Source organism: Mytilus edulis, unplaced genomic scaffold, assembly GCF_963676685.1.
Source record: "Mytilus edulis unplaced genomic scaffold, xbMytEdul2.2 SCAFFOLD_1050, whole genome shotgun sequence".
In the NCBI taxonomy this organism is placed as follows: Eukaryota; Metazoa; Mollusca; class Bivalvia; order Mytilida; family Mytilidae; genus Mytilus; species Mytilus edulis.
The window spans coordinates 9,413-22,605 of NW_027267653.1; the positions used below are offsets into that span (position 1 = coordinate 9,413).

The 13,193-nt window shown below is 32.5% G+C and overlaps 1 protein-coding gene across 1 annotated transcript; it reads left to right on the forward strand.

Annotated features, from left to right (window-relative positions):
- Positions 1-863: 863 nt before the first annotated feature.
- LOC139505721 (uncharacterized) lies at positions 864-10,740 on the forward strand. The gene is made up of 2 exons (XM_071295198.1): positions 864-1,356; positions 10,590-10,740. Exons 1-2 carry the CDS (start codon positions 905-907, stop codon positions 10,663-10,665), a joined length of 528 nt encoding a protein of 175 aa, XP_071151299.1. The 5' UTR covers positions 864-904; the 3' UTR covers positions 10,666-10,740.
- Positions 10,741-13,193: the final 2,453 nt, after the last annotated feature.

Here is a 13,193-nt window from a genome sequence, read left to right on the forward strand (position 1 = left end):
CCCCTGGAACACAAACAAAAAGGTTTCCCCTGGAAACACAAAAAAAAATGTTTCCCCTGAAAAAAAAAAAAAAAAATTTCCCCTGTAAAAACAAAACAAAAATAGATTGCCCTGGAAACACCCTAAAAAATGTTTCCCCTGGAAACAAAGAAAAAATGTTCCCCCAGGAAACACGGAAACTGATTGGAATTAAATCTGTCCTTAAAACATGAAAATACAATCTTTCAGAAGCAGAGAAACCAATACTAGACGACATCATTATAGATTAACAAGTAGTTAAACAATAATTACTAGACAAGTCTGGAAACACAAAAAAAAAGAATGTGTTCCCCGTGCCAAACACATAAAAAAGAATGAAATGTGTTCCTTGGAAACACTAAAAATTTCTGAGATAAATTAGGAGGGGAAAACATTGACAATTAGTCAAAAAAAAATCTAGACAAACCCTGGAAACATAACAAAATGTTTCCTCTGGAAACACAAAAATAATATGTTTCCACTGGAAACACAAAATTGACCCCCTCCTAGTAATATTATGAGTGTTCATAGTTTATATCAAATATCTAATAAATATATTCAAACATGAGGATAAAATGTTTGGAAAATTGTACTGACGGACAGAATGACAAACTAGTAATCACTAGTGAATGCATACTTGTTTGACATATAAACAATGTTCCCCTTCTATATACTAGAATTATTTTGAAAATAATTAATCAATCTATGAAAAATGAATATCACCCCTTTTCTTAAAATTTAAACATTATTAATAAATTATCTGTGATTTGTGTTACGTAATGTAATCAGTATACAGTGTCTGCGAAGAATAACGGTGCACTATTTTGTGCGTATGGTTTTAATTTTTTTTTTGTGCAGACCGGATATTCGCTACTGCTCATTCCTCATGGCGTCTAAACAGCCGCCGCGTAAATTGTTGCGGAAACGTCCACGTCCAAGTTATAACGAGACGACTTCGGACGATGAAGGGCATAATTGTTCGTCATCAGGAGACACTAATTTTAGTAATGAATCACGTCCATTCGGTGCTTTGCCAAAGAATGTTTCAGATTGGACGATATTTGATCTTGACAAATTAGCCATATTCTACGACCGAACTGCTAAACCAACACCATCCGATGTTCTTCAGTTAGTAACAGACAAAACTGGTTTTTATGGAAATTTAACAATAGAACAACAAGAAGTTATGAAAGTAATTATAGATAACCTTGACTTTGATCTCAAAATAGAAGAACAAAAATTGAAACAACAACAGTATGTGGAAGGAATTATCACGGAGCTACGTCTAACAGAAGACAAATTACAAAAACAGATGGAACCCATCTCGTCGCATAAACAGTAAGTTTCAAATTCCGAATCATTTCTACCTGTGGCTGTAAAACATTTTGGCAAAATCAAATAACAAAACATATAAAAAACGAATGGACAAGAACTGTCATATTCCTGATTTGGTACAGGCATTTTCAAATGTAGAAAATGGTGGATTAAACCTGGTTCTATAGCTCTAACCCTCTCACTTTAATGACAGTCTCATCAATTTTCGATATATTTACATTGATGCGTTAAATAAACAGACACAATAAATAAAATAGTCAAAATATGGGTACCTCAGTCATCATCATATAACAATTTTAAAAGGAACAATTTAACAGAACACAGAAACATCTACTATAGACGAACACGGTATCGGGACCGTTCGCCCTAGTAACATGTTCGCCCTGGGTCCGTTTGCCCTGAGTTCGTTCGCCCTTAGAGTCCGTTCGCCCTACTAAAAATATTAATATTCAGGGCATTGAAGTTGAATAAACTTAATCAGATATATTTCTATGGTATATATTCTTGAAATTTATGGAAACATGGAAATATCTAAAAGTTTATGGCTTGTTAAGGATCATTAATTTATTGTTTTATGACAAATTAATTCGGATCACTGCTTATCGTGATACCTGTCTTTTGATGGATTTATAATATAAAAAACAAATTTGTTTTGATAATATATTCAGCTTGAAATTAATTTAAAAAAATGTACGAACTGTAAAACGGATTTACAAGTTCATTCATTAAAATACTCTGAGACTAGTCTAAGTTATACTGCATACATTAGTGAATGACTGAATACAATTATTTTGTTAACAAATATCAACAAAGATAAATACATTGTATTCCAGTATTCTACTGCAATCAAAGAGAAAATGATGAAATTGATTGCGGCAATATCAATATTCGGTGATTTTTTCAACAAACTTCAACATATTTTATTCAAATACTTAAAAGTATGCCACTATAGACAACAATTAGTAAAAAATAAAAATCAGGGCGAATGGATCCTGGGCGAACAGGTATCAGGGCGAACAGGTACTAGGGCGAACGTGAATTAGGGCGTACGGACCCGGATTCGACGAACACATTCATTAATTTGAATGTCTGACGTCTGTAAATTTTATACGTCACATAAATTTGTCGTTCAATGTGCATACAAACAATTTTAAAATTTACATAGGAATGTTAGCATACAGGGTTAAAAAATCAAAAGTATGTAAGAATATATATGTACATGTATGTCTTCAGTGGGACTTAAACTTGAGTCTTTTTTAAGAGGGGAAACAAAATGTGTGGGCATGGAGCTAGTTCAGCTTTGGTTTATTCAGCCATGTAATAAAAGAAGTTTCAGTCATGCTTTTATTTTATATTTATCAATTATGGACTTTTGAGGAGGTCAATATATATGTTACATGTATATATGGACCTGTTCAGATTATATTGACCAAGGATGAGGTATGAGTGTCAATAATATAATTTATAGCTAAGAGCTAAGATGTCCATAATTAACATAATTTGACTGAGTCATTTGTGAGTTAAAGTCCTTAATTTATTATATCAAAAAGTTGTACATATATGTTAGACTCAGATCGACGTCCGTTCCTCAAATCAACTTCCAAATGTGACGTCACAATAAATAACATTCCAAATCAAAGGCTAATTTTATGCCTATCTAATCGACATCCATTTTTTGGCATTCTCTAGTCAATGATGCTGATTTTCAGCTTCTCTAATCAACATCCATTTTGGACACAGAATACAAAACTGAAGTGAACCAATAGCAGCTGAAACATTTAAACCTTTAAACATATTACATGTATTATGAGAGACAAATAAGATCTATTTAAAATGAAATGTGTTTTTTTTTAAATTATTACATGTATACTAGAATTTAAGTAGGTTGTGATATCAATTTTTAAATTTTAGAGATCGGTATGATTTCCAGAGGGAAAACTATACACCACAGTTCAAATAAAATGGATGTGAGGAATTATAAACCATACCGCTTTTCAACAATGATAAAAACCCTTACCACAAAGGCTACATGTATATATAAAAGGCCACGACATAAATAATGTAAACAATTTAGATAAAAAAATAAATGGTCTTTATAAATTTTTTTCTGTAAAACAAATATGACAGACATAAACCATCGAAAAACCATTGCACTGTAGGTCCATACAAAATATGTTGGGGTTAAATCTAAATATGCCAATTTCTTGCATTTAAGTTTCACTCCAGGTGTTAAACTCAGAAATTTTGTGAAAAAAACCCCTTACAGAGTCCAAATTATAATACTTTCTGTGTCTCAAAACAATTGGCTGTGCTTCTTTATAAGGGCCCCGCCTAAGGCGGGTCGCCCTATAGTGATCAGTCTGTCTGTCCGTCCGTAACACTTTAACTTTGTGCCCGCTCTATATCTTGAGAACTGTTATGATTTCAAAGTTTATACTTGACATCCATTTTAACCAACACCAGAGGGTGTGTCAAGATGTATACATGTACAACTTCCTAGGTCAAAGGTCAATGTCAAAAACTGGTTTCAGTTGACAACCCTGTGTCCTTTGGTGAAGACTGTGCCCGCTCTATATCTTGATAACCGTTATGATTTCAAAGTTTATACTTGACATCCATTTTAACCACCACCAGAGGGCGTGTCATGATGTATGTACAACTTCCTAGGTAAAAAAAACTTTGGTTTCGGTTGTCCCGTGTCCTGTGGTGAAGATCGTGTCCGCTCTATATCTTGAGAACCGTTATGATTTCAAATATTATACTTGACACGCATTTTAACCAACACCAGAGGGTGTGTCATAATGTATGTACAACTTCCTTGGTCAAAGGTCTGTCTGTCTGTTGGTCTGTCCATCGCTAACAAATTTGATCCACACTATATTTTGAGAGGACAGCTGTTATTATATCATACTTTATACCTGACAAACATTTTCAACTTAACATATATATTAACCAACACCAGAGAATGTGTCATAATGTATGCATCCTAGGTCAAAGGTCAGTCTGTCGGTCTGTCCATCCGTTCGTTGTTCTTGACAAATTGTGTCCGCTCTACCTCTCGAGAACCATTAATATTTCATGCTTCATATCAGATTATCCATACAACTTATTTACCCAACGTTATTGACAGCGGGGCGCACAGAGATGGCTCCCATCTCAATAGTATCTAGTTTGTCTACTGTTAAAGACTGAATAAAGCTCCTAGATTTTGATTGATTTTCTTTGTCGTTTGGTTGCTTACTTTAAATTGCCATACATTTACATGCATGTAATTTATTATTATTAATAGGAATGACACACTTTTATGTGGATCAATTGGATTAAATTTTTATCAAGATTAACATTAAAGTTAGTTAGGGGTACTACTTGTATAAAGTTATTTTTATTTACTTGAAGAAGTGTAAAAAATATACACATATAAGTTAATAAATAATGTTTGAATAATCTCCCCTTAATTTTCTCAAAAATTTACTTGTACAAGTAAATTTTTCTAACAATCCCACAAAGGTCATCAAGTTTTGAGATGTAAATTGATGCCTTTAATGATTTTTCCCAGGTTTGCTCAATTTTTTTATTAAGAGTTAAATGTTTCATCTCATTAATTCAACAAAGAAACTGATTGCACAAAGATCTTAAGTATTTGCACAAGGCCTTCAAAAATTGCTCCTTGGGGGCTTGTAAATGAGCAGTGTTCTGAAGATAACAGACAAATGGGATTTTCATTGTCCATGAAATTACACTTAAATGATTAGTATAGACATCTGCAAAGGGCAGATAATTTAAAATTCTATTAGAGCAAAGATTCATAAGATCAATAATAGAAGATAGGATGACTTTTTATACGACCTCAAAAATTGAAAATTTGTTCGTCGTATATTGCTATCAAGTGGTGTCGTTGTCTTCGTCGTCGTCGTCAGAATACTTTTAGTTTTCACACTCTAACTTTAGTAAAAGTGAATAGAAATCTATGAAATTTAAACACAAGGTTTATGACCACAAAAGGAAGGTTGGGATTGATTTTGGGAGTTATGGTTCCAACAGTTTAGGAATAAGGGGCCAAAAAAGGGCCCAAATAAGCATTATTCTTGGTTTTTATACGACCGCTAAAATTGAAAAATTTTTCGTCGTATATTCTTTTTTTACATTTTTAGCTCACCTGGCCCGAAGGGCCAAGTGAGCTTATGCCATCACTTGGCATCCGTCGTCTGTTGTGGTCGTCGTCTGTCGTCGTAAACTATTTCAAGAATCTTCTCCTCTGAAACTACTAGGCCAAATACTTCCAAACTTTAACTGAATGTTCCTTAGGGTATCTAGTTTATAAATTGTATCCGTAGTTTTGATTTATCAACAAACATGGTCGCCATTGCTAAAAATAAAACATAGGGGTCAAATGCAGTTTTTTGGCTTATATCTCAAAAACGAAAGCATTTAGGGCAAATCTGACATGGAGTAAAAATGTTTATTAGATTAGGTCAAGATCTATCAGCCCATTGTTGGGTTGCTGCCACTTAATTGGTAATTTTAAGGAAATTTTGCAGTTTTTATACGACCGCAAATTTTGAAAAAATTTTCGTCGTATATTGCTATCACGTTGGCGTCGTCGTCGTCGTTGTCGTCGTCCGAATACTTTTAGTTTTCGCACTCTAACTTTAGTAAAAGTGAATAAAAATCTATGAAATTTTAACACAAGGTTTATGACCATAAAAGGAAGGCTGGTATTGATTTTGGGAGTTTTGGTCCCAACATTTTAGGAATTAGGGGCCAAAAAGGGCCCAAATAAGCATTTTCTTGGTTTTCGCACTATAACTTAAGTTTAAGTTAATAGAAATCTATGAAATTTTGACACAAGGTTTATGACCACAAAAGAAAGGTTGGGATTGATTTTGGGAGTTTTGGTTTCAACAGTTTAGGAATTAGGGGCCAAAAAAGGGCCCAAATAAGCATTATTCTTGGTTTTCGCACAATAACTTTAGTTAAAGTAAATAAAAATCAATGAAATTTAAACACAATGTTTATGACCACAAAAGGAAGGTTGGTATTGATTTTGGGAGTTTTGGTCCCAACAGTTTAGGAATTGGGGGCCAAAAAGGGACCCAAATAAGCATTTTTCTTGGTTTTCGCACCATAGCGTTAGTATAAGTAAATAGAAATCTATGAAATTTAAACACAAGGTTTATGACTATAAAAAGAAGGTTGGTATTGATTTTGGGAGTTTTGGTCCCAACAGTTAAGGAAAAAGGGGCCCAAAGGGTCCAAAATTAAACTTTGTTTGATTTCATCAAAATTGAATAATTGGGGTTCTTTAAATATGCCGAATCTAACTGTGTATTTAGATTCTTAATTTTTGGTCCCGTTTTCAAATTGGTCTACATTAAGGTCCAAAGGGTCCAAAATTAAACTTAGTTTGATTTTAACAAAAATTGAAACCTTGGGGTTCTTTGATATGCTGAATCTAAAAATGTACTTAGATTTTTGATTATTGGCCCAGTTTTCAAGTTGGCCCAAATCGAGGTCCAAAATTAAACATTGTTTGATTTCATCAAAAATTGAATAATTGGGGTTCTTTGATATGCTAAATCTAACTGTGTATGCAGATTCTTAATTTTTGGTCCAGTTTTAAAATTGGTCTAAATTAAAGTGCAAAGGGTCCAAAATTAAACTAAGTTTGATTTTAACAAAAATTAAATTCTTGGGCCTCTTTGATATGCTGAATCTTAACATGTACTTAGATTTTTGATTATGGGCCCAGTTTTCAAGTTGGTCCAAATCAGGATCTAAAATTATTATATTAAGTATTGTGCAATAGCAAGTCTTTTCAATTGCACAGTATTGTGCAATGGCAAGAAATATCTAATTTCACAATATTGTGAAATAGCAAATTTTTTTTTAATTAAGAGTTATCTTTCTTTGTCCAGTATAGTAAGCAAGAAATATCTTATTGCAAGAATTTTTTTTAATTGGAGTTATCTTTCTTTGTCCAGAATCAACTTAAATCTTTGTTATATACAATATACAATGTATATTCACTTTTTACTACCAACTGATAAATTTAAATAATCTTTACCATTCAGTGATAACAAGCAGTTTTTTTACATCTTAATATTTCATGATGTATTTAAATGAGTAGTAATTGTTGCAAACTCCATTAGAATATTTTAATTAAAATTAGTTTTGGAATAAGGGAAAGGGGGATGTGATTAAAAAATTGGGTTCGATTTTTCTCATTTGAAATTTCATAAATAAAATAAAAAGAAAATTTCTTCAAACATTTTTTTGAGAGGATTAATATTCAACAGCATAGTGAATTGCTCTAAGAGAAAACAAAAATTTTAAGTTCATTTGAATACATTCATTCTGTGTCAGAAACCTATGCTGTGTCAACTATTCAATCACAATCCAAATTTAGAGCGGAATCCAGCTTGAATGTTGTGTCCATACTTGCCCCAACTGTTCAGGGTTCAACCTCTGCGGTCGTATAAAGCTACGCCCTGCGGAGCATCTGGTTGGTCATTATCTTGAATATTATCATGGATAAAGATAAACTGTAAACAGCAAAAATGATCAGCAAAGTAAGAGCTACAAAATAAGTAAATATGACACAAATTGTCAATTGACCCCTTTAGGGGTTATTGTCCTTTAATGACAATTTTTCACAATTTGTTCATCATATTTGCTAACTTTAAAAAATCTTCTCCTCTAAAACTACTCAACCAAATTCAACCAAACTTCAACTGAATTATCAGTAGGGTGTATAAAATAAAGTTTGTGTTTTATTTTCTATTTCGTCAAAAAATATGTCCGTCATGGCGAATAATAGAACACAGGGTTAAAATGCAGTTTTTGGCTTATATCTCAAAAACTCCAACATTTAGAGCAAATAAGACAAGAAGTAAAAGTATTTATTAGGTCAAGGTCTACCTGTCCTGAAATTTTCAGCTGAATTGGGTAACTGTTTTTTCAGGTATAATGCCCCTGAATTGATGATTTTAAAGAAATTTTGCCGTTTTTGGTTATTATCTTGAATATTATTGATACAGATAAACTGTTAATAGCAAAAATGTTAAGCAAAGTAAGATCTACAAATAAGTCAATTTGACCAAAATTGTCAATTGACCCCTTAAGGAGTTATTGCCCTTTATAGTCAATTTTAAACAATTTTCATAAATCATGTTGACTTACTTTAAAAAATCTTCTCCTTTGAAACTGCTGTATCAATTTCAGCCAAACTTAGGCTAAATGAGTTTCAGAGTATCTAGTATAAATTTTATATTTTATTTCCTTGTATGTCAAGAAACATTTTTTTTTTAGCTCCTATGGCTAAAATAGAACATAGGAGAAAATGATTTTTTTTTGCTTTTGAAGAAAATAGGCGATTCAAAGAACATTTAAATAAATTGAAAAGCCAAAATAATCATTGATGAGAGATTTAACCAAAAAAATTAAGGTGAGCGATTCAGGCTCTTGAGAGCCTCTTGTAATATTTTATGATGTATTTAAATGATCATAAAATGAAAGCAAGTATTTCGGAAGAACTCATCACCCGCTTTAAACCGTTATGACATTGAAACTGCATCTACACAGCATGCTTTAGCGTCCTTACTTGATCCGAGGCATAGAACACTTAACTTTTTCTCCCCAGAACAAAAAAAAGTCGCCATTGAAATGTTAGAGTCCAAGTTAGACGATGTGCCATTAAAGCCCGCAGTTAAAACGTCATGAAAAAACCTTGGAACTGAAGTTGACAAGCAACCAGCCAAGAAACAAAGAGTCCAACGATCTTTGGACTTTCTTTTGTTTGACACCGACGAAGATACATCCTTTCAAGATGAATCGGAAATGTCCTTATACATCAAGGAGCGTGCTGTGCAAGATTCAAACCCACTCGAGTGGTGGAAAGAAAATAATTGTAAATTCCCAGACTCTTTGTGTTAGCTAGACAATATTTAAGTATTCCTGCTACCTCTGTTCCGTCAGAACGAATCTTTTCATGCGCGGGTCTCATTGTTACTAAACTGAGAAATCGACTATCTTCCTCTGTAATCGACCAGATAATATTCCTGAATAAAAACTATGTACCCGAGGAAAAATGTGAATAACTCTTCTTTCGTTCTTTCTAAATGTACATACTTATAAATTTTGTTTTTTTTGTAATTTATTACATATTGAAATCCTAATTGTGTTAGTGTTTGCATTATTGTGTTATAATACCCTGGGATAAATGTCAATTTATTGTATCATAAAACCAGTCATTCGTGAAGTACTTTGTATAAGACTTTGAACATCAACGTAACTACCGGTTAACGGTTAATTCGGTCGAACGATTATTCGGTTAACCGGTTAGGCATAATACTTAATATGAAGATTTTGTTTGAGAAATGAAATACACGTAATTGTAAATACTAAGATTGGTGAGATCAAAGAGTATCATAGAAAATAAGTGAATTTTTACAGATCTGAGCTAGGACTTAAGGGTTCAGAGCTAAAAGGGGCTAAAACGGACTTCTCTTTTTTTTTCATGAAATTTATATTTTTCATCTTATTTTCATTTTGATTTTTTCATTGTTTTCCTTATGAACTTCTGCACTGATAGAGTCTCGAAGGATTTAACGTAGCTTGTACCGTTTCGAGCTATTTGGGGCCAAAGTGGTGCTCAATCCCAAAAACAAACTTTTTTATTTCTCGTCCAATTTCAAAGGTTTTTTTTTTCTTTAGAGTCCTTATGAAATTTCCAACAGAGAATTTTAGCTAGGACTTGCAGTTTTTCCAACCTATTAAGGGCCAAAAGTGGTGCTTTTTAGTACTAATGAAATTTCTGTGTCCAGCAAATTACTGTGTCAAACATATTATTGTGTCCACTTTAGAAGTGTGTCAACACTTGTCGATCATTGCGGTCATATCATGGTGCACTCGGCCAAGCTCTTTATTCTTGTATGTCGTTCATGAATTCAAAAATGCTTCATCCAATTGAACTGAAATTTTAAAATTAGGCTGGTAATGTCTGGTTACCTTTTTTTTTTCCAATTTTGCGATGTGTCCAGAGTTATGGGACTTTGATTTTTAAAAAATGCCATATTTCTTGAATGTCGTACAGTAACTCAAAAATGCTTCATCTGATTAATCCGAAAATTTTAAAGAGAAAAGATTCCTGCATGGGATGATATAGTTTTTTGACAGAGAGTTTTATTCCAAAGTACAGAAATTTTGCTCTAAAAGTTGGGTAATTTTTGTTTTTATAGAAATCTACCGCAGAATTTTTCACTTCATGACGCAATTTCACGCCTACCAATCTCTCTCATTCACCACCAAATGTGATGCAAAGAAATTAATGAGAGAGACATCCGGAGCTGAATGAGAGAGATACATTTTAGATCAATTAGAGGTAAGTGTGTAAATTAAAACCTCTTACTCAAATTGTTTTAAAAATCAGAGAATGCTATTCTGTGGCAAATTCATTTCTCTATACTATCACGTGAAATGACTGTTTCAAGTTTCAGTTATACATCAAAAACCTGAAATCGTCTTTCTGGAGACCTTAATTATCATGTTTACCTGAATCAGTCGACATTGCAAAAGCAATGCGGTGTCTGCTTTTTGATTTTTCTCTATTTTCGGTATAACTTTACCATTTGCATCTCAATTTGTAAAAATAGAGGAAGAATACCTGGAGTGTTTTTTATAATATGGTTTTATTTTTCCATGGTGTATATGATCAGTATTTTCAAATTTGCTCATTGATAAAGGTAACTTTTGCATGAATGGTGACTTGGCTTAGAACGGCATAGGCATGAATAAAAAACGGTCATAATACAAGACACAAATTCACTGTGGTCACCTCAAGTTTTTCAACAGGGTATCAAGCTCTGAATGACCCCGACAAGATTTAAAAAAAATATATATCGAACAGTATAACACATTAGTTTGTCACAACATCAACAAACATACAAAATAGAACTACTAAATGTACCCATGGCCAATATTTTCCTGCCTTTGAACTGGTGCATATGCATGCGAGGGGTTAGACAGATGTGGCCTTTGGAAAAATAAATCCATACTATAAAAATTCGTTAAGGTTCCATGGAATCAGTGATAACATGTAACTCTTAATTTGTTGATCTTCAAAAACTGTCCTGAAGAAAAATGTTCCCCACCTCATAATACTTAATAAGAGTCTCTGATGACGGAAAGATTTACAACAGACTGTACCAGAATGTAAATTGACAAAAAATAAGTCTTATTATCAATCAATTTTGGAAAAATCTATATTGTTGTTAAATTTTGATAAAAAACACTGTACTTTTATCACTAAAAGCTTTGGTACTAGTTTCAGTTAGTTTCATGAAGGTTTGATATAAATATTGATAATTAAAAACATTAACATTACACTACCCTTTAATGTGAAATGCAAAAAAAAAATTAAAAAAAACAAACCTAAGTCCATTTATCAGTACATTGTGGAAAAATAGATAAATATTTTTAGGTACAATTTCTTGATCATAAAGGTGCCTCGATCCAATTTAGAAGGAATTCCAAAGAGACATGCCGATAAAGTAAACGATGTTTAAAGAACTTTAACTACAGACTGAACCTAAATGTAAAGTGCAAAAAACTTATTCCAATTACCAGTGAAATTCAGAAAGAAAATCTTTTTTTTTCTCAAAATTTAGTTTTGAAACATGCTATATCTCTTGATCATGAAGAAGCTGCTATCCAAGTTTCAAATGATTTGATTAAGATTTGATGAAGTCATTGATGTTTGAAATTTTTTTTAACCATAGCGTGTACAAAAGAATGTAGGACAGAAAGTCACAGGACAAAAAGTCACAGACAAAAAGTCACGGACAAAAAGTCACAGGACAAAAAGTCACAATTTAGTTTTTAGAATATTTTTCTTTATAAAGCAAGAAAAAATAATTTAAAAAATAAAAGTTTTGTTTTTTTCTTGAAGTGTTAAACTTAAAGCAACTTTGTAATTAAAAATTATTCAATAAATATCAATAATGATCAAATAATTGTTATGAAAACAAGATGTCATCATGACATGGTACTTAAATGGCTTCATGGTGCCAAGAAATATAATTTTTGAATGATTAAAATTTACTATTTTTTTATTTAACAAAGCTTATGAACAATGTCCTACACTTCAAAATGAATAGATGTAATAAAAAGATAATATTTCAAGATCTTTCTTTTATATATTCAAACAATTGTCGAAGGATTAATTGTGACTTTTTGTCCTGTGACTTTTTGTCCTACCTAATTTGTGACTTTATGTCCTGTGACTTTTTGTCCTGTGACTTTCTGTCCGATTGGGATTGGGATTGATACACTTTAATAGAACAAGGACTTGTATAGGCTGTTTAGCATTAGTTTTTTAATTTTTGAAGTTGAAAATTATGTTACAGGGCACAAAGGTATCTTTAAATTTATTTCTTACTGAAAATCTAAAGCTATTAAACCATTGATGTGGGTTATACATCCAGTGAGTGGGAAGATGATGATCTCAGAGGTAGAGATTAACTTATAAAGATCAGTAGCCAGCTGGGCTACGAGACCTGAAAATTGCGCTTTTTGTTCAGAAATGGCGCATAGAGTGACACATGTAAGCTCCCACATGGCGCACAAATATGTTTCATTTTGTATCTAAATGTTAAGATATTGTAAAATGGATATGATATATAATATATAAAACACCCGGCCATTGAACCTTTTACTTTCAATTCAATATCAATGTTCTAATATCACATACTACATGCAATAAATCAACTATATTTGGTGTATGGACAGTGTTCAAGCTAGTCCTTTTCACAGGGCGGTCCACCCGCCCTTACCCGAGTGCCGCC

Excerpts from the sequence above, each read along its gene's own strand:
- LOC139505721 (XM_071295198.1), top strand. The coding sequence starts at position 905 with ATGGCGTCTAAACAGCCGCCGCGTAAATTGTTGCGGAAACGTCCACGT. Across the intron at positions 1,357-10,589 it reads CCCATCTCGTCGCATAAACA|AAATCTACCGCAGAATTTTT; the intron begins GTAAGTTTCAAA and ends TTGTTTTTATAG.